Source organism: Mus pahari, chromosome 11 (genome assembly GCF_900095145.1).
Source record: "Mus pahari chromosome 11, PAHARI_EIJ_v1.1, whole genome shotgun sequence".
NCBI lineage: Eukaryota > Metazoa > Chordata > Mammalia > Rodentia > Muridae > Mus > Mus pahari.
The window spans coordinates 30,977,848-30,999,323 of record NC_034600.1 but is presented as its reverse complement, the minus strand read 5'-3'; the positions used below and the strand labels follow the sequence as shown (position 1 = coordinate 30,999,323).

Here is a 21,476-nt window from a genome sequence, read left to right as displayed (position 1 = left end):
GGGTAGGCCCCAGAGGGATCATGCTCACCGAGAAAGAAAACAAACAAAAACACAAACAAACAAAAACAAACCTCCCAGCTTCCATCCAGGGAACTTTTCAACTACTTCTCCTTCCCTGAGTACCACCCTGCGCCAAGTAGGTCAGGATTTGTAAGGATGAGGCCCGAATCGCTATTTTTTTTTGGAAAAGGTTCCCAGGCAGCTTTACTCTGCAGCCAAATTAGGATCTTCCACTTTAGGGTTTCCCCTAAATAGCACTCCTGGCTTCGGACCTTGGTACCAGACAACCGGCTGCAGAGGCTTTGCGAGGAGCCACTGCTGTCTGTTCTCCTCACAGCCCACTCCTGATGTTCACATGTCGATGAATCTTTCTCCCTTTCCTGTCTGGGCCCGCAGAGCTCAGAAGTGTGTTGACAGAGTTCTAGGTGGGGAGAGAGTAGATGAGGAAGGAACAGATTTCCCCTGAAGTGCGTTGAGAGTGTCAGAATTCTTCTGTGACAAACTGGAAAAAATTTTTTAGGTAGCAAGTAATGGTGTTTAGAAGCTATGGACTGTTTTGTGCATATTCTTCCTTCAGAAATAAAAACATATAATATGAAATAAAGCGACTTGACAGCTTTATTTCAGATCTTGTTTTTGTTTTTGTTTCTTTCATTCTTAGAGAAGAAATTTTATCAGTACATGCTGGGAGAGGTTATGGGTCTCTCTGATGGCTGCTGTGGGCAAAGCTAGACTTACCAGTCTATCCCACATGACAGGGCACCGAGTAAAGGCCATGTCTACCAGCAATGCCTTCAACCAGGGCCACCATGGCCAAGGGTGCAGATGGCAGAAAATGATATTTGTATTCAAGCATAAAGCCCTGTGAGTGTCCACAGCTGTGTTTCCTCAGGCGTCCCTCCTCAGTCAGGCATGGCGGGGTATATGTCACACAGGCTGTGATCTTTTTTTTCTTCCTCCAACTGGAGCCCTTGAAAGGGCTCTCCTGCCTATCCCGGAAGTTGATCTCCGATGGGCAACCAGGCAGACCATAGTCCAAAACTGAAAATCTTTCACTTAAAATGGCCAGACCTGTTGAATGCTCAGAAAGTTGATGTTCACACTGAGACATGCAACCTGACAACCCCGGAGAACAACTTAGAATTCCAAGGACCAATGAGGGTCTTGATCACCAGGAAGTATTCTCTTTTTTCACAGTACTTGAAGGAACTCTAGTTGTCCTGAGCTTGGTGAGCATGGGCCTTGCCTTTCTTACCCATTCCCTCTGCCTTGCTAAAAACCATTAGACCACATTCCCGAAGCTAGCCACCAAGGTCTATTCCTTTATTTGGCCAATTCTTCCTCCTGAGGCTGACTCCCCTGGTCTGGCTATTGAAGTATTAAAGTCCAACCATAAAATGCCCCCCTTGACTCACCTAATTAATATGCCTAATGCTCAATTAAAGTTAAATACCTCATCCTAACACCAGGTTTCCCCTTGTACCTTTTCATAAACCACCATTTTCTTATGGGCCATGTCTGTCTCTTCTCTATGTAGAGACAGTCCTTTGTTTCACTCTGGAACGAATGCCCCTCCCCTTCTTCCTTGCCCCTTTCTCCCCTCTCCCTTGTTCCTTTCCTGGGGAAGATTAGTGGGGTTCACTAGTTTAGCCAAATTGTTGAGCTCCAGTTCCTAGTAAGAGACTCCTTAGGATCAACATTGAAGGTTGACCTCTGACTCCCACATGCAATAACATGTGTGTGTGTGTGTGTGTGTGTGTGTGTGTGTGTGTATGGAGAGAGGGGGGGAGAGAGAGATGGAGGGAGAAAGAAGCACACACAGGTGCTCCTACTCACACATGAGCAAGTACATATATACCCATACATGCAACACTCTTGCCCCACACACAATCAGAAAAGACAACAACTTGGTTTTCAGATGAGCTAGACCCAACCATTTTTTGGTGTTTGCTTCAGACCTGGACCCAGTTGCTTAGATGATCTCTTTTACCATCTGCAGAATGAGTAACTCCAACTAAGTAGAAGTAAGCCATTCATCAGAATTTACTGGCTTACTGTTATTTGGAGGCATGGCTTCACTACATGATAGGCACTCCTGGCAAAACCATTCATGGCTGTTTACCATCATGGGGATGATGGGAATTTCTGGCAAGCTAAGAGTGCCTTGACTTTACCCATTTATACTGGCTTGGCCATGGGAATCTTTGTATTTATTTTTCAAGAGAAGTGTATTAGAATCCCAGAGAAACTTGGCCTTTGAGACGTTTGAAGGGTGACATGTGCTTACCCGATACCCCTCATGAAATGACCAGTCAATCTCCTTGAGCTGTTGTGTTTATCCAGGGAGTTACAGCAGTCAGCTTATATCAGAATCACTTGGGGCAGCATTTGAACCTGTACAAAAGCAGGACTCCCCTCCTCCACAGAGATCCTGGTGCCCCACATTTTGGGAGTGGTGCATAAGCATACTGTAGTCTGACCCCCAAAATTTCCAGTTGATACGGATGCTTCTACTTCAAGCTAGGAGCTGTTTTCTGAGGGTGAATCTAAGTGTTGTTTTTCCTGGGCTCACATTTGATGCACAGTATACTGGGGACCCAGAGTCCTAGACAGTGTCATCTGGTAGCTCTAGATTGGAGATGAGTGTGGCTTCAGCGTTACTTTTTGATACCAGGGATAGCCCTAAAGAAAGAATCCTCATCTTGGCCTATGTGTTGCCAATGACACCTCTCTTCTCTGCTCAAACAAAGAATCCCACCCATTAAGTCCTGTAACCTGACTTGTTAAATAATGACTTGCCTTTTTGATTGCACCAGCTTAAAGAGCTTGCCTCCTCTGCACTCTTAATTCACTCACTGTCTTGATGATTTATTTAATTCAATTAATGATCGATGCCCTCACTTCTGCTGTAGATGAATACAATCTGTCTTGTATTGCTGTTTAATTTTTCACTTCTCTGTCTACTGTAAATAGTAGCGCTCTGGGGATTGTTTCTGACTCTGCCCCCTAGGCAAAGTGTTTAACCTTCTTGGATTTCAAAGCTTAGAAAATTGCACCTTTCACTTTCTTGCCATTGGGGTTTAGTTCCCTACAGAATTCTCCTTGACTTACAGTAGCTTTCAGGGGACAGTCATTGTGGTGGGTAGTTTCCTGTATGGGTCCCCAGGACACCTGTTTCCCACTCTTGTGTATCCCTGACCCTTGACTATAGGGTGGGCCCAGTGGATAGGGCATGGGGAAAGTGACAAGGTGTCATTTGTGTGATTAATTTGGAAGTGTGTGAGTTTGCCTTGCTGTTATTCTTTCCAACCTCTTCTTACACATCTGCTCCTGTGCAGAAAGCTACCTTGAGTGGAGTTAAGAATGGCTCCAGGTCGGGAGCCTCCATGTGATTGAAGCTCAAGTCATCCGTGTCTGATAGCAAGGGGTGGATCTTGCTCCAGCTGAGCCATGACATAACCAATCAATGCCTTGTGATCTACGTCTGTGCCCCTAGACTGTGTGTGCCATGACAGGGGCCTCATGACAGAGCTTACAGCAGAAGATTGACTAAGCCATGGCAGGATTTCAGGTCCACAGAAATGCAAAGACACAAGATGTGTGATGTTTAAGCCACTGAGTTTGTAAAGCAGCTAGTCATATAACAATAGACAATTAATATTATCTATGAAATGGGTTGACAGACACGTGTTTCCTTGTGTTGCTCAGATTAAATTATTCTTCAATCACAATGACTCCCCCAAACCTCAGTGCCTTATATCCCCCAAAGTTTATTCCTTGGTTATACTACACATTCATCAATAGTTGGTTACAGCTTAGTATTTTTCCTCTATCATACTCCAGAACCCATAATTGTCCAGAACTGACAAAGCTTCCCAAATCCAGAATATTGCAGATATATCCTGGAAGGTGAAGAAAAAGGCCAGTGCGATGTATCCTTTCGCTTTGGAAGCATCTCCATGGAGGGACATTTCACGTGCCTTCTGGGCTGTCCCGTGAATGGTGTACAACACAGTTGTACTTGGGGTTTTCAACAAGGATATAACAAGCAAAGGTACAAAGAGTAAATAGTAAGTAACAGAGATAAAAGCACCAAGTAGAGAGAAAAGCATCATTAGCTCAGGCACTCACAGCACCGAGTAGAAAGGACGTGGGATAGCCTGACTGGGAGAACAAAGAAAAGCAACCCCATCGAATCAGGAGGTCTCAAACATACAGCAGGCATCAACTGGGGAAGCTGGGGCACTCAGTCGGAGTCTCCCACTGAGCTTTCTCTCTGTGGACAAGCTTCTTGTGGCTGAAGTTTATCTTCTAGTCCCCCCTGCAGACACTTTTACATCATGGGCTATGCAATAGCCTCTGTTGGAAACAGTTTACCTTCTAGCTGTTCTCATCGACATGGTGCCGTTCCTCTTCCGCCTGTTTCTCTGGTCTCTCCCTGCTCTGTGTCAGATTGTTATGGGGACCAGTCCATCCCTGGACAAGGAGTCTTAGAGGATACTTTGAGACAAACATACTTGGGTGTGAAATGGTGCGGTGAGGGACAACCCAGCTTCCCGAACATAGCTTCCCAGTAAGTTCAAACAACACATGACAGTTTATCAATACGATGGGCATTACAGTATGACTGTATTTTCATGGCCAAAGTTAGTCCAGAGGAGTTGAATGGGGCCACTAAAATCAAATCTCCCCCTTGGAAGCTACAAGACATCAAGCCCATTGTACTATATACTGTGCGCTGGGTCAGAGGCATGATTGTCACTGACTATCATGATGTACAGAGAAGAGAAGGATCAGCTTGTTTCATAAGGATAGATGTAGAGATCCCAGAACCTAAGAGAGGAGCGTATGACCGAAGAGCTAGCTATCCTAGAAAAGGGTCAAAGATTCAGAGGGCCCAAGGCAGTAAGAGAAATGGAAGTTTTATCATCCCTATGATCTTCACTGTCACCTCCCTACAATGGGATGAAAACTGCGTTCTCCTGTCAGCCAGCATCTTCAAGGCACATCTCCTGCCACCCCTGCTGTTTGGTTGGTTTGCTTCCCCTAAGCCCTTTAAGCTTCTTCTATATAGAAAGAATAATCCTGTTCATAAAGTTAGACGGGGGTTTCCAACGGTCACACAGCAATAAATTAGTAGGAGAGAAATGTTAAGGACCTCGGGCAAGCCTGCGGTTATCCCAGCACCCATCTTCTGAGTCCACTCTAATCTCACCTTCCTGAGGGATAAACATGACCCCCAAGGGCCATCCAGAACTCAGGAGCGGAACTGAAGGAACGGTTGCTATTCAACATTCATCAGCCTGGCTTCAGAGGGGCTAACTTGATGAGAAGTGCTGAGATAGGAAAGCCTACACATTTGCATGCAGAGTGGCTGTCCGGACCCTTCTTAAGCAGGTAAGGCAGGGCAACACTATGAATCCCTTGCTGAAACCCAAGTTGCACTAAACCGCTGATGCGCAGCAGACATATGTCAAACCTTAAATGAAGGCTGATGGCCCCCTTTCCCATAAAACATACTTTTGCCCGCAGGCCCTGTGTGATCTTTGCATCCTGCCAGATGGTTTTTGGTTTCTCTTGAGGTTATAGTTTATGTCAAAAGCAATAGACTTCATTTAGATGAGTTCTGAAGGAAGCACGGCAGAGCCCCAGAACTGTGGCTTTTAACACTGACCTCAGATGCCTCTGAAGGCTAACCCCTGTCCAGCAGAGTGACTTCTGTTGGAACCATCAAAATAGTCTGGGGTTTGCTGGTCCGGGGTCATCTCGTGCTGGATTTTTTCCCCCATGTTGTACCATGGAGAATGTGAGAGGGACTAGGACAGAGCTCAGATGTAGGCCCAGTGTCTGTGAAGCCCCCTGTCCCACAGAAGAAGAGTGTATGTGGAGGGAGCCATGGAATAGAAGATTAGAATGTGGCTGGAATTACTTCTTAGCGACACAGCAATTTGGGCCTTTGGGGAAATATTTCAATCTTAAAGCTGAAATGCCTTTAGTTATGGCAGGGACCACTAAGCGAAGCTATCATCATCCGTGTTCCAGAAACTTTGCTTTGGAAATTGGCTAGCTGTTAAACAATTTTAGCTCTTCTTCTACACACTTTTCCCTGATGTAAGGTCGGTAATGCTGTTTCTAACTAGCAACCCGGCAGAGCTTCTGAGTTGCCTGTGAGGCTTACCTATGATAGGCTGTGCACATCATCCAGCTCTTGTCTGATTCCTGTCTGCAGGCTGCCTTCCATCTCATAGCAGCTAACTTCACCTGACACTGCTGTCTATCAGGCACTGTCATGAGTACTGAGCATACAGAAGCAGTTAGATGCCCTCTCTGTCTTCAAGGATCTCCTTGTCTAGCAAGTGAGTGATACATACAATTGCATGAAGTGTTATATGAACTGTGTTAATACATGTATACTCAGACATCTCCTTTATTGGCAAGGCAGACCCAGTAGCGCAATGGAGCAGTAGATCAAGAAGAATTCGGGAATGATGTCTCTTGGCATACATACTTTTCTAAGTGTTCAAAGTATAGCAGTTACATGTGAGACACAGGCAGGACACCTGTGGTGGCTATATTTGTGTTACAATATTTGTATTCTGGGCACATGTCAACACTGAACTCCTAAGCCCCCTTTTCTTTGATGAGATCACCTGACTAGTTTGGGCACATGAATGGGGGCTAAAAATGAAAACCCTGGGCCAGTGAGATGGTCCAGTAAGTAAAGCACCCCCCTTTACCACCACATTTGAGGGCTCACATGGTGGAAGGAAAAAACCTACTCATTGTCCTCTGACAGCCAGCCAAAATGCTCACTTTGGGGGACACACACTGTCTATCTGTCTGTCTGTCTATCTGTCTGTCCGTCCGTCCGTCCGTCCGTCCGTCCGTCCGTCCATCCATCCATCCATCCATCCATCTATCTATCTATCTATCTATCTATCTATCTATCTATCTATCTATCTATCTTATATCTATCTATATAGATAGATGATTTTTAAAGTGAAGAAATCACTTCTGAGCCCATTCTAGCCCATCCAAGACTGCCCAGAGTTTTCCTAAGACTCTCAAAACAAACCAGCCATTTTAGAGATGGTGGGATTTCTGTCACTGGGAGTTCTTACACAGCCACGAAGAAGAGAACAGCCCGTCATCTCTTGGGACACATGTCAGTCATCCAAGTGAAAATGTATTTGCATTTTTCCAAGTCACTGAGATTTAAATATTCTTTTTTTAAAGTTGTATATATTTTTTTTGAGCAGAATGACATAATCGGTTTCTCAAATTCATTGCAAAATTGGCTGGTGGCCCGTCCTTATATCCAACAGGACCTACTTCCTGAGGCAGAACTTGTAGGTGAAATCACTTGCTTCCGGTGTTAGTGTTTGACCAACGGAGTTCTTGGGCTCGCCTATGCTCCTGCTTCCTGCTAACTGGTTCCAAGTTCAGACTTTTTGCTACTCTGGACCTTCTGTTTTGTTCTGTTTCTTTGAAAGCCTTATTTCCCATTACATTTCTCCGTCTTTCATAGGTCCATGTATCCCACTGTGTCAGTCTAGGACAGTCATTGTGTCCTCGTGTGTCCTGCCTTCATGACATCTGTAGTAGTTGCTTCTCTATTGCTGTGTTAAAACCTCGTGACAATATAGAAGGAAGGTATCAGTGGGGACTTATGGTTCCAGAGGGACAGAGGTCCATGACCATCATGACAAGGATGGCAGCAGGCAGGCAGGCAGGCAGACATGACACTGGAAGAGCAGCTGAGAGCCCATCCCTCTTCCAAAAGGTCACACCTCCTAATTCTTCCCAAACAGTTCCTCCAAATGGGAACTAAGTATTCAAACCTGTGAGCCTATGGGGGCCATTCTTGTTCAAACCACCACAGCATCTTTCCCCTGCCTTTTTGCCCTCAGGGTACCAGTATGGGAAGTTGGCTTTTGTTGATTTTCTTATTTTTAACCTTTTAAGACCCAGCAACTCGTCCATAGAATTTTTTTTTTTTAATGAAAATCTTCGCACTAAAGATGACTTAGTCTGATTTCCCTGAGCTTCTCTTTCCTAATTAGGAACCTTCCTCACTAAGATGATGTATTATAGGTACTTACGTATATACCAGACTCAACGATCCTCAAGATCAAAAGTTGGCCTGGAACATCTTTTCAGTCCTTAGAATATGTAGCAGACCTTTGTGCATAGGCAATACCCAGCTACAGAGTCTTCAAGTTGAGACCCTTTGCATTGAAAGCTTAAAATCATTTGCATTAAAGCTCAAGTTTTCCCTACTTTGCTTTTCAAATGTCTGTAAAACATGCATTTGTTCCACATCTTCAATACCTCCGAAAGTTCCAAGATTCTTTTATTTGTGCTACTGGTAGTCACTGTCTGGGTTTGTTTGTTTGTTTGTTTGTTTGTTTGTTTGTTTTTCCAGTTTCTTAGCCTCTTATGCAAAGGTTTGAAATAAGGGCTCATACAGATTTTCAAAAGCAGCAAGGTAACTTTATTCAAATCAAAGCACTAGAACAGGTCAAAAAACACTATTGAGAAAACCAAATGGAGTCCCAGACCAAGTAGAAGCCCAAACCAAGTGGAGTCCTAGGCTATTAAACTATTCCATATGCTTATCTCACGTGCAGATTATTTTCTCCCAGACAGGGATACAGATGTTTACATAGAGCATAGAAAATAACAGTTCCTTTGGAAAGCTATGAATTGAAGGTTGGTAAATAGAAGATGAGTGTCAGTGACCATGGATCTGTCCTGGCACCAGGGGAGGTGCAAAGTAGATGGTGTAGAAATAGAGCTGGGTGCTACCTAAGAGTTTACTCGAGGAGAACAAAGTGATGCTTAGCTTGGAGGAAGTGAAGCTGACTCAAGGCAAGACAGGGCTTGATATTTAAAGATATTTTGAATGTTTATGAGATAAAGTTTTGCTGTTGAATGAATGTGGTTAGAAGGATGAGTCAAGAGAGGGTCAATGGATAACAAGATAGTCTGACGACATATGAACAGTGTGGCTCAATGGATAACAAGATAGTCTGACGACATTTGAACAGTGTGGCTCAATGGATAACAAGATAGTCTGATGACATTTGAATAGTGTGGTAACCTAACAGATTGGTGCTTTCTTGAGCTGTATGGGAAGAGAAAATATTCAAAATTTAAAGAAGAGAAATACTTGAGGTTGAAGCATGTGGGGAGCCACAATTCTCATGTTTTGTTCTGCTATGACCTTCTCATTTCACCTTTCAACCTCTGGGGACTGTGGGGCTCTCATTTAGTAATAGCAATTAGTCTATACATTTTCACTTTTTTAAAAAAATGAGAACCAAGGTAGTCTCTGTTTTCATTTGAACATTAGAAAAGGGATGTGTGCATAGCCTAAACTAAGGCACAAATCAGTCAGTGGGTTATTATTTATCTTTTAGTTTAAAAGGTTCAAAACTGTAAGAGATAGAGATGTGTAAGAAATGTCTCCTCATTTGAAATTTTCTCCTCAGAAAGCTGCGTGTCCTAAGAGCCTCTCAACAGTGCTAGTTTCCTGGCTGTCTGCTGATGAGATTTTTGTACCTGAGACTTCAGTGAGCGGACCTACAAGCTTAATCTATCTCAGGAGCAGTTAAGAGAGGCTGGCCCCTGGAAGATCTCTATATGCAGCTTATTGCTTTTCTTTTGCAAGGTGACCTGCTTTTTTTTTTTTACATTTGGGGTGAGGAATAGTGATTAATTCCAATGATCACCTTCAAAATTATTTAATAGACAAAGAACTACAAGCAACCAAGGATGAGAGTGGGAAAAAAGAATCTTCCCCAGTGATGAGACCCTTACAACTGATTATCCAATACCAAATGGTCTACCCTACAGTCATATACCTACAAATAACACTATATGGACTGAGTAAGTTGTGCTTATATATTTAGGCATCTGTTAACTATAACAACTAAAGGAAAAGAGGATATTACTTCAAGAGGGAGCTAAGAGGGGTTTGGGGAGAGAAGGCAGAAATGATATATTTTAGATGCATTTCAATTATTTTATATATAGATAAAGGTATATTAGATATATATTAATTTAAAAAAAAAAGAAATCTTTTTACCTTAGTCCACAAAGATTTCCTTCCAGAAATGATTTTTCTAGGAGTGTTATAGTTATAGTTCTTAAATTTAGGTCCACAGTCTATTTCAAGTTAGTTTTTAATGTATGATGTGATAAATGAATGAGGTTAATTTATTTCATACACATCTTAGTTTGCTCCAGCACAATTTAGACACTATCTTTTTCCTCTTTGGATCACTTTGAGCTGAGAAAGGGATTGGCTTATTATAGGAGTCAGTGTGGCCTGACTGTAGTGAGGGAGGAAAGGGGTGTTGTGTGCAGATGCTGAAGAAGAAGCTAGGGGTCAAGTCATAAACAGACTTACGAGCCTTGGTAAGAAAATTGCATTTTATTCTTAGAAGATTTAATTGCTTCAAGGATTTTAAGCGGCTATTGCATGATTCCATTTACCTCTTTTAAATATAAAGATGTGTTTTTAGCAAATCCAATAAATTCACTCTGATACTTACCATGTAGTAGTAAAAAGCAAGAGGATCATTTGTTATTATATATGTTTGCATATGTAGGATGTGTGTGTGGGTACATGCGCCACAATGCTCCGTAACGCGCCATAACACACATATAGAGGTCAGAGGACAATGTTGCAGCGTCATTTTCCTTCTTCCATTTTTATGCAGGTTTCAGGGATTGAACTCAGGTTGCCAGGCTTTCTTGGTAAGGGGCTTTTACCTGCTGAGGCATGGAACCAGCCAGGTGATTACTGGAATGTATAGCTTCTGGGTATCAAAGTCATCAAATAGCAGTCAAAATATATAAGCTGTCCTGATGGCATGATGTAAAAACCACAGAACACCTCATTCTTTGTTCCTTCTCTAGTCAAACCAACAAAAATTGGCCAGGCTTTACTATACAATGCTTCTTCAAGATACTCTAGAATGAAGGTTTTCAACCAGTGGGTCATGACCCCTTGGGGAATCAAATGACCCTTTCACAGGGGTCCCCTAAGACCATGAGAAGCAGACATTCATAACTAGGATAATTACAGTAATGAAGTAGCAACAAAATAACTTTGTGGTTGAAGGTTACCACAGCATGAGAAACTGTATTAAAGGGTCGCAGCATCAGGCAGGCTGATTAGCACTGCTTTAAAAGGTCATTCTGCTCAAGAAGTAGAAGACACCATGGTGTAGAAATGACCTAGATATGCCTGACTTGCTTCACAGGGCGACTCAAGACTCCTTTCCCAGACGGTTCAACTACATGTGAGGATCCTTTTTACGTAAGGATGAGGACATCAACAGGACTTGAAGTTTTGAGTTGCTTTCCTAATATAAATGACACAAAGCAGAGGTATCACTTGTACTTGGGGACAAAATTTGAGAGATACCTTGCACTGGGATTGTTGACATCCCTGTGAGGGATGGGCTACGCAGTTACTTGGAGTTATTTTTCTTCTGCAATGTAGATCACTTTTAAGATCACTGGGGACTTTGTGCAGCAAGTGCCATTGAATCTGTGCAAAGTTTAAACAGTAAAATGAGCTGCTGTGGAAAGTTCATGCAAATTAAAAGGCATCTGTGAGAGGCAGAACTTGAGGGATGTCTTAGTTAGGGTTTTACTGCTGCGAGCAGACACCATGACCAAGGACAACATTTAATTAGGGCTGCTTACAGGTTCAGAGGTTTAGTCGATCACCATCAAGGCATGTGCATGGCAGCATCTGGGCAGGCATGGTGCAAGAGGAGCTGAGAGTTCTACATCTTCATCTGAAGGCATCTAACAGAAGACTGACTTCCAGTCAGCTAGCACAGGGGTCTTAAGGCCTGCATCGACAGTGACACACCTACTCTAACAAAGCCACACCTCCTAATAGTGCCACTCCCTGAGCCAGGCATATAACAAAGCATCACAGGGGAGGTGTTAGACGTAGTTTCGGGTTGGGCTTAACCCCCAAGGAGAAATATTATATGTATACTATTTATCAGAAGAGAACCTACTTCCTGAAGTTCACTGAAATGCACATTTCAGTGATAATTAAAAACTTGATAGTTGAAGAAAACAGGTACATATTCTGTATTAACTACTTCAGTAATCCACATCACATGTTAAATCAATAAGGTTGTAGGAGAAAAAAATTTGAAGTATGCCTTAGAACTGAGTAGCCATGGAAATTTACAAATCGAGATTTATGTCCCAAGAAGCAATGAGACACTTAAAGACGCAGGAAGACATTTCCAGGCAAGGTAAATACAAAGGCCAAGCAGGGAAAGATGGACTCGTCAGAGGATCAAGAAGGCCAGCCAGGGCAGATTGGCAGGATCTGTGGCCAGGGCTGAGGTGCAGATGATGCACCGTGCGGGATGCAGATTCCTACTGAGAAGTCATTCTTAGGATACAATACTATGGCTGGTGGTGGACTGTGGATTAGAGAAAGGTTAGAGAAGAGGGTGGGGATGAAGAACCAGACAGTTGGCACGCTGCAGCTTGTGGCCAGGATTCTGGTGTGGTGATGGGACTGGGGCAGAATGGATGTGTTTCAGGATCTGTCCAGGGGAGGAGGGTGCGATGCAAGAAGCCAGGTCAACAAACAGATGGACTCCATTCTGGGTCCATGTGCGAAAGCACCACTTCCACAACTTTACAAAGCCACTCTGTGTGTCTTCCTAAACCAGGAGACTTGGCCTCTGATCTCTCTCGAGACCTTTCCAGAGTTGGGGAGCTGAGTTTTACGCTCCTTTAATTTCTGGAATTCTTGGGGTACCAGAGACGGCGGGAAGGATGAGTTCTGTGGATGGTTCAATTTGCCCTGAGTTAAAGTTGAGACAGGGCGCACACAGTCTTTAGACGGTTTCACAGTCCTAGGAGAAGGGACCAGGAGGCTTATTTATTGTGGTGAGGGTAAGGAACGTTGTACACAAGAGCCGTCATTCCATCCTTCCGGTGTTACATCCTTCCAACTTCAGTTTTATAAGACAAAGGTAGATGTTCAGAGAGGTTCTTTAAAAATGTGCTATTACTTTAGTTTTAATTATCTATGTATGTGCACGTGAGTGCAGGTGCCTGTGGTGTAGGGAACTCGAGCTCAGGCCTTGTTTTTGTTTTTCTTTTTTAAATTTATTTTATTTATATGAATACACTGTTGCTGTCTTCAGACACACCAGAAGAGGGCATCTGGTGCCATTACAGATGGCTGTGAGCCACCATGTGGTTGCTGGGATTTGAACTCAGGACCTCTGGAAGAACAGTCAGTGCTCTTAACCGCTGAGCCATCTCTCGAGCTCAGGCCTTGTAAAAGCAGTATGTGCTCTTAATCATTGAGCCATCTGTCAGCCCATCAGAAATGTTAACTTTGTGCTAAGGTATAGACTCTGGAAGTAATTGGACCAGGACTGGAGGAACCACGTCCTGTTCTCTGGCTCCCGTTCAGTTGGGTTACTCTACTTTACTCTTCGGGTTATTAATATCACACAGAGCCCTTGGTGCAGAGGACATAATTTCCCTTCGTCTAGTATGCTGATTGTCTCCCTCACTCCCTAGCTTTCCTAGAGTTGTGCTCAGCAAGTGAGCCTGCTGGAGTCCACATATCCTTCTTGCTGCCACACCCGGGCTAGGGACTAGGGGATGAGGGAGGCAAGGCAGAGCCTATGAGCAGAACTCTGGTGCATTTACCACAGCTAAGCTAGGTAGCAACTCTTCTGCTTGTTCATTGCCCCGAAGGCATTTTCCATTTCGCGGGCCCTCCTGCTCTCCATATCCCTCACCTTTTGCCCCTCAGTTTCAGCTCTGGTCCCTAGGGAAGCGTCCCTGGCTGCAGGGCGGACAGCGTTTCGGGGCACGGGGTCTTGTTTTCTGCGCTCCAGCCCATCTGTGCGCAGAGCCTCGTTCCCGGGCTCCCGGAGCCCGGCGGGCATTGACGTCAAACGGCAGCGGAGCGCTGCCTACAGACGGCTGACCCGGGCTCTCCTCCACACCCCCGTCCTTCTTCTCCCCCTCCCTCTTCCCGGCACCCGATTTCGACCGGCTATAAGAAGCGGGAGAGTGCAGTGCCCGAGCAGCTAGGCGGTCCAGAACCATGGAGAGCTCCCGCCTGCGGCTGCTACCCCTCCTGGGCGCCGCCCTGCTGCTACTGCTACCTTTGCTGGGCGCCGGTGCCCAGGAGGACGCCGAGCTGCAGCCCCGAGCCCTGGACATCTACTCTGCCGTGGATGATGCGTCCCACGAGAAGGAGCTGGTCAGTATTTCCCTCGCCTCGGGTCCCCCCACCCCGGACTACCACAGGGCCCTTGCTTTACGTGCGCCCCTCTCTATCCCAGTCCCATCCCAGAGGGCAGAGAGTCCCTGACACTGGATTTTTAAAAAATACCCTGGGTACCCTCTACCAGACAAAGATATTTGAGTTCACGGGCTGTGGGCTGCCTGTCGAGCGAATCCCTAGTTGTGGCCGGTCTGGGCAGTGTGCACCTTGGAGGCACTGGAAGGTGAGGTCAGGTCTAGGGACTTTGCCCGCCTGGCTTCCTTTCCACCAGTATCTACTCCCCTTTGTCCCCCGAGTCCTGCTGCCCCGTGGTTGTGTGTCCCGGGCTCCTTATAACTGGGCTGAAAGTGAGCACCTGCGCTGGGCTCGCAGCCAAGGCGGCAACTTCGGGCTCCCGGCGCTGTGTTGCAGATTGAAGCGCTGCAAGAAGTCCTGAAGAAGCTCAAGAGTAAACGCATTCCGATCTACGAGAAGAAGTATGGCCAAGTCCCCATGGTAAGGCTCCGGGTCCCCTTTTCCTTACTTTTCCACGAGAAAAGATTGACTAGAATCTTACACATGGTCTTTACTCTAGCAGGTGGCTGAGCAGCTAGGTGAAGAATTTATCTGGAACGTCCTCTTTGCTTCTGCCCTCGTCCCCTTGCTCCTTGGTCTCTAAGAACAAGAGACAACAGGCTGCTTAGGGCCAGAAAACAGTCTTAAGATCTGAGTGGGAGTACTTCCTGAAACATCTCAAATGGGAGAGCCCTTGAATCTATTCAGTTCTCTTTAATTCCTTCTGGAGCACCATGAGATTTTTTTTCTTTTTCTTTATTTGTATCATTTCGTTGTTGTTTTCTTTTCTTAAATTCTGTGATAAAAAGTTTTCGGGACTGGCCACCTTTGTTGTACAGCTCTAGGTAAAAATCTCTCTCTCTCTCTCTCTCACACACACACACACACACACACACAAACACTTTTTCCTTCTTTGGGCAAGGAAGTGGGAAAGTAGAAAACAAAGGTTATGAGAAAATATATAGTATATTTCTTAGATGCAAGAATCTGGGTGATTTTTCCCCTCTTTAGATAATGAGAAAAGGAAGCTGAAATTGTGGTCCCTCCCCAAGGGCAGAAGAACATAGGAGGAGGGGATCAGTCATTTAAATGTCTTCCTTTAAATATCCTCTTTCTGAAATTATAAGCCCGACGCCCCCTGGGCTTCGGATCTGACTGCTTCGACCTGAACTGATGGTAGGGGTCTGGTCCTTTCTCCCATGAGGAAGCTCCCTTGGGACCCTAGTAACTACCGGTTGTGTTGTTGACAGTGTGACGCTGGAGAGCAGTGCGCAGTGAGGAAAGGGGCCAGGATCGGGAAGCTGTGTGACTGTCCCCGAGGAACTTCCTGCAATTCTTTCCTCTTGAAGTGCTTGTGAAGGGACGACAGCCTCCACCTTCAGTTCCCATCGTCCCTCTTTCCCTCAAAGGAGCGCTCCTTTATCCCTGGAGCCTGGCTTTAGCAACAATAAATTTTGCGTTCCCCTCAGAGGGCGGGTGGGCTCTTCCCCTGCTGCTTTGAAATAAAAGATTTGACGTTATTGTGTGACGGAGAATGCCTTGAATGGTGTTGGTATGTGTGCAAAGTGTTCTTTTCTTGTTTTATCCATCTGACACATTCTTGTTGAACCTTTCTGGGAAGAAGAGGAACTTTGCTCTAAAACTGTATTTTTGTATGTGGTGTGTCACAATGAGAATTAGATCTAGTTAATTTGGGTAGATGACATCACAACCCGGAAAATAAGTTACCCTAAAGCAACACAAATTGAAGCATGTACAAATTACACATAATAAAGCACTTTTAACAATTGCTCCCAGTGCATGGCTCTTTCTACATAAGTAATTTAAATAGGAATAATAGGATTAATCATGCTGTTGTTTTCAAAGAGAAATATTTTAAAAATAGCTGTCTATTGGGAGAGCAGCACCTCAGCTCCAAGGAGTTTTGATCATTAATTAGGAGTGTGTTACACCAGCTTCAGTATACATACTGTGTGCTAACTACAGAAGTGTGGTGGTAGTCTCTCTCTCTCTCTCTCTCTCTGTCTCTCTCTCTCTGTCTCTCTCTCTCTCTCTGTCTTTCTCTCTCTCCCTCGTGTGTGTGTGTGTGTGTGTGTGTGTGAGAGAGAGAGAGAGAGAGAGAGAGAGAAAGAGACAGAGAGAGACAAAGAGACAGAGAGAGAGAGACAGAGAGAGAGAGACAGGGAGAGGAGGGGTAGAGATGGTTGGGTTTGAGATGACAAATGCACTGTTACTTATTCAGACCTTGGTATCAGCAGTGAGCCTTGTCAGGGACACTTGCACATATGTGTTCATTGCTACACTATTCACAAAAGCCAGGGAATGGAATCGCCGTGGATGTGCAACAACAAAAGAATGAAGAATATGTGCTACAGACACTCAATGGAATTGTGTGCAGCCATAAAGATAAGTGAAGTGATATCTTCAGAAAAATGTATGGAACTGGAAATCATTGTTATGTGAAATAAGTCAGACTCAGAAAAACAAATGTCACATGTATAGGGAACCTATGTTTGAATGTGTGTGTGTGTGTGTGTGTGTAAATCAATAAGTCCTATCTATATACAATAACCCTGTTTTAATGCCAACAAATGGTTTATTCTGAACCAAATCTAAGTGGCTAACTTCTGGGTACATGTATTCAAGTTACCTTCAATGACATTCTCTGGAATGAAAGAAGTTATATAAACTCTTACATCCACAGAACAAAGAAAATCATAAATCAATACATCCAGCAAGTACATTGGTGGGAGCTTTAGGCAGGCAGACAACAGCAAGATGAGGAAGTCTGTTGTATATTTTAGCTGCTCTCCTTAGCCTTAGCTTTAGGGTTGATCAGAGCTGGAGGCCTACCAAGGACTCCACACTGACTAGTAGCTTATGCATAGTGGGGAAGGCAATTAGTGAAAAGTATTCAATCAGGAAAACAAGAGGCTACTTTCTTAAAGATAGTCCCAGACAATTTTGACTATGAGCATAATATTTAGTCTTTCACAATCATGAGGCTACTCGGCCATGGCCTGACAGCTTGAGTGTCTTTATGGGTGTGGCTTCTGAAGAGAAATTCAGCACCACAAAATAGGCACACTTAAAACAAGATGGAAAACCTGGACCCTTGTTTGGCAGTTCTTCTTTTTGAGACAGGGTGTCCTGTAACTCAGTCTTGTCTCAAGCCGGTTATGTAGCTGAGGATGACCTTCAGCTTCTGAATTTCCCATCTCTGCCTGTCCTGGGATTACAGCCATGTGCCAACACAGTCAGTTTAGATGGGTCTGGGGATCAAACTCAGGGCTCTGTGCACACTAGGCAAGTACAAACTCTCTACCAAAAGACCTACATTCCAGTTCTGGGCAGCCCCGCGATTGGAAAATATGCTCCTCTTGGAGGCTGTTCATTCTGAGAAAGGGAGTTCTCATCAGAGGCTTGAGGAGTGTGAGACTAACTCATTGTCACAGCCAATATACCTGTGGAGAAACTCTCTATCCAAGATAAAGAAAATTTGCTTAAATATTATTAGTTTTTAGATAAACAAGGGGAAATTGGTGGGAGGCAATATCAACTCAAGTAATAGAAAAGAAAGTTAAATGTTACATTTCTTAACTTTTAAACACACCTCTGTGCTCCCCTTAGAGTAAGTAACACACACACACACACACACACACACACACACACACACACACACACACCACAGTCTCCTGTAGCACAGGCTGGCTCTTGGCTCCCTAAGTAGCTTGAAGCAACCCTTGAATTCCCTAGGTTCCTGCTTCCACCTCCTGCAGGCTGAGATCACCTGCATGCATCACCACCGCCTGTGAAAGTGACTTTTAAGCAGCCCCATTAGGAGAGGAGCAGTTGCTAAGAGCTTTGTAATCCAAACTCAAGAGGCACAGGCAGAAGAGCAGAATTGAAAGGAAAGCTTTGCAGATTCTTGAGGAGATGGGGAGCACAGGTAGGAAGCATTCTCATGGACAATGATCATCTGCCATGTGCTTATTGTTTTGATTATCATGCCTAATCTAATTAATCTTGCAAGGAGATACAGTTACCAGTTTTCAGAGTACAAAACAGAAGCCAAGAGAGATTATAGAATTTGATTATACAATTCCAAATTGTGGGTTTTTTTTTTCCCCTTTGCTTTGATCTCTTTGATTGCTCTTTATCTTTTCCTTTAATGTCACTCTGGATGCCAACAGTTATTAATTTCCCAAAATGAACTTTGCTTAATAGAAAGTAGTTTAGTGGGGGAGGGGTCAATGTGGTTTTTGGAGGACACATTTCCATTCGATTCCTGCCCCCCAGACACCCTATTTGTGATTATAATTCGGTATGCTTTAATCCTGAAGCACTACAAACGATTGTTAAGCAGTATCACAGTCTGCTACTTTTCCAGAAATAATTTCCACTAAAACTCTAACTTTCTCAACACTCATAAGTGTATCTAGTCATGTCAATCCTAACTAAGTCTGGAGAGGACATAGCTTTAGTCACTGATGAGTGCTCAGGCCGAACTCTTGGAGACCATGACACTTAGAACTGCCCAGAATATTTATTCCAAGGCAGGAGATCCTGGAGGAATTTCACACTTAAGCAACGGAATACAAAGCAGCAAACACTTCAACCCAGTCCCCCTCGCCTCCAGCTCTATGGCATCTTCCTTCCTTCTTGTCTAGGAAGAACATGATGGCTAATCTTGCTTGTCAATTTGACACACCTGGGAATGGGGAGCTTGGACTAGGGTGTGGCCTCCACTAGATTAGCCTGGGAGTATTTTTGTTGTTGTTGTTGTTGTTGCTAATTGATTGGGGGGGGGGCACAGCCTACAGTCACAGTGCAATGGTGAAGGAAGTGTAAGTTGAAATAAAACCCTTTCCCCAAGTTGTTTTCGGTCAGATAGCAACAGAGAGCAGCTCAGGACAAAGAGTAGAGTCTTGAGAATATTATGAGCAGTTAATGATGGGGACTCTGTTGAGTTGGGTGTGAAATGGCCTTTGCCAAACATTTCATCTGGAGGTCCAGCTTTCAAGTTCATGATGTGAATGACAGTCTGCACTGATGATTAATAAAAAAAAAATTTTTTTTTTAAATTTCTTGTTAAAAGTAACTTTACCTTTCTGGCTCCTCTTCAAATAGAATATTTCATTGTGTTTAATTATTGAAGGTATAAGAAAAAAAGACCGAAGGTTAAGAAAGTTTTAATGAGAAAGGGAGCCATCTACAAGTGAGGCCCAGGGGAGGCATGAGAGTGGCTGGTAGGTCTGACTGTTGACAGAGCTGCAGTGGAAGAGATATAAGGAAGGCACAGGGGTGATGCACCCACAGCAGTGGTCCTCATAGCAGTCAAGAACTTTCCCTTTTTGTAAGGTCTCAACATCCTACAGTAATTATAGTTATTGTATGTTTTGCACAGAGCTAGAATCTGGAGGGCTGTGTGGGGCACACTGCAAACACATAGACCTCTGCCCCTTTCCAGTCTTGATAGGACACATCTGAATAAGGGGACTGTCCTTAGGAAAGTGAGTCTAGGACTCTGTAGTCTGTTTACTTAGAGACCGTCTGGTGGCATAGCCCAGGCTGGCCTTGAACTCAAATTCTCTGCACCAGCCTCCTAAATGCTAAGATTGCAAGCATGTACACAATGTCCAGCTGAAATCATATAGTATAAATGAGCCCTTTGGATAGTTTTGCTAAGCTTCCTAAAGCCTCTGGAACTCTGAGCTATGTAGGCTCAGTTATTTTTTTTAAAAAAAAAAACTTTCTTTTAATAAAGGCTCTCAAATTCTTTGACTCCCCTTCCAACTCACCATCCAAAGGTAGGGGACAGAAGATGGTAAAGAGGGCAAAGGGGATATGGACCTGTTCAGAAGTAGCTCTTTGTAGCAATTCCAATCTGTGTTTGTCAGGATACCAGCAGTCCCGTTTAGTAGTGTCAGAATATCAAACATGAATCAGCAGCATTGGCACAATCCAGCAGAAACAGCCAGGCCTCTGATGCATCTGTACATGTCAGCAGGAGCGACCAGGACCACCTGGAACACTAAAAATAATTCTCTGCTGTGCCTCTCACAACCAACTGAAGATCACCACGTTGCAAGGCTAGCTATGCAAATGTACACCACTGTCCACTGAGTTTCATTTATTCTGTCTCCAAACATCAACTATCCTCCTCACGGATCTTGCCTTAGCAAGATACCACATGAGTCTGTAGCACTGGACACATCCGAAAGATACTTTGTATATAGCTCATTTCCTCACTCCATCCACTTCTCTGTTTTGCACAAATGACTCATTGAGAACATTGTGGGGAATAAGTCAGACAGCCCCTGTCCTCCCAGAGTTTATCACCCAGTAGTGACAATAGACTGAATAGCAACGTAAAAGCCCTGAAAGCCATGTCATGCCAACTTTTACAAAGGACATAGCGGGAGCAAATGGTATAGTCTGCTCTCAAAGTAGAAAGGGAATGAGTTAGACGTGATTAAGGAAAGGGGTTGGAAGAAGGAGGGGAAGATAGAGTGATTGCAGCCAGTGGAGGGATGCTCAGAATTCCAAAGACAACACAGGTGAGCAACCGGAAGATGGCAACCGGAAGATGACAACCGGAAGATGACCGGTGCAGTGGTTTGAGTGAAAAATTCCCCCATAGGCTCACATATTTTGTCTCCGGTTCATGGTGTTGTTTGGAGAGGTTTGGGGGTGTGGTCCTTGTTGGATGTAATGTGTCACTAGAGGCAGGATTTAAGAGTTTAAAGACCGGTAACATTTCCAGTTTGCCCGCTCTGCTTCATGCTTGCAGTTGAGACTGTGAGCTCTCCGCTTCCTGTTCCGGCCACCATGCCTGCGGTCTGCAGCTGTGCTGTGCCTGTCATTATGGGTTCATCCAGACCACTGGATCCATAACTCAAAATAAAAAACTCTTCCTTCTGCAAGTTGTTTTTGTCATTGATTTTTTTTTTATTTCATCTCAACAACAGAAAAGGAAGCAATACAACCACGAACTCAGAAAGTGGTACCTTATGGGAAAGCTTCACGCTATCCCTTTGCCTTGGTCATTTGACCCCATCCCTCAGGTGTTTGCTGTGGCCTTGATCAGATGCCAGGTGAAATGACAGTTCAGGAA

At 44.3% G+C, this 21,476-nt stretch overlaps 1 protein-coding gene across 1 annotated transcript; it reads left to right on the top strand.

The window, feature by feature from the left end:
* Positions 1 to 14,022: 14,022 nt before the first annotated feature.
* Positions 14,023 to 15,875, top strand: Cartpt (CART prepropeptide). Its single transcript, XM_021208735.2, has 3 exons — positions 14,023 to 14,281; positions 14,717 to 14,800; positions 15,610 to 15,875. The coding sequence occupies exons 1-3, from the start codon at positions 14,123 to 14,125 to the stop codon at positions 15,715 to 15,717; spliced, it is 351 nt and encodes a 116-aa protein (XP_021064394.1). The 5' UTR covers positions 14,023 to 14,122; the 3' UTR covers positions 15,718 to 15,875.
* Positions 15,876 to 21,476: the final 5,601 nt, after the last annotated feature.

Excerpts from the sequence above, each read along its gene's own strand:
- Cartpt (XM_021208735.2), top strand. The coding sequence starts at position 14,123 with ATGGAGAGCTCCCGCCTGCGGCTGCTACCCCTCCTGGGCGCCGCCCTG. Across the intron at positions 14,282-14,716 it reads CGTCCCACGAGAAGGAGCTG|ATTGAAGCGCTGCAAGAAGT; the intron begins GTCAGTATTTCC and ends GCTGTGTTGCAG. Across the intron at positions 14,801-15,609 it reads AGTATGGCCAAGTCCCCATG|TGTGACGCTGGAGAGCAGTG; the intron begins GTAAGGCTCCGG and ends TGTTGTTGACAG.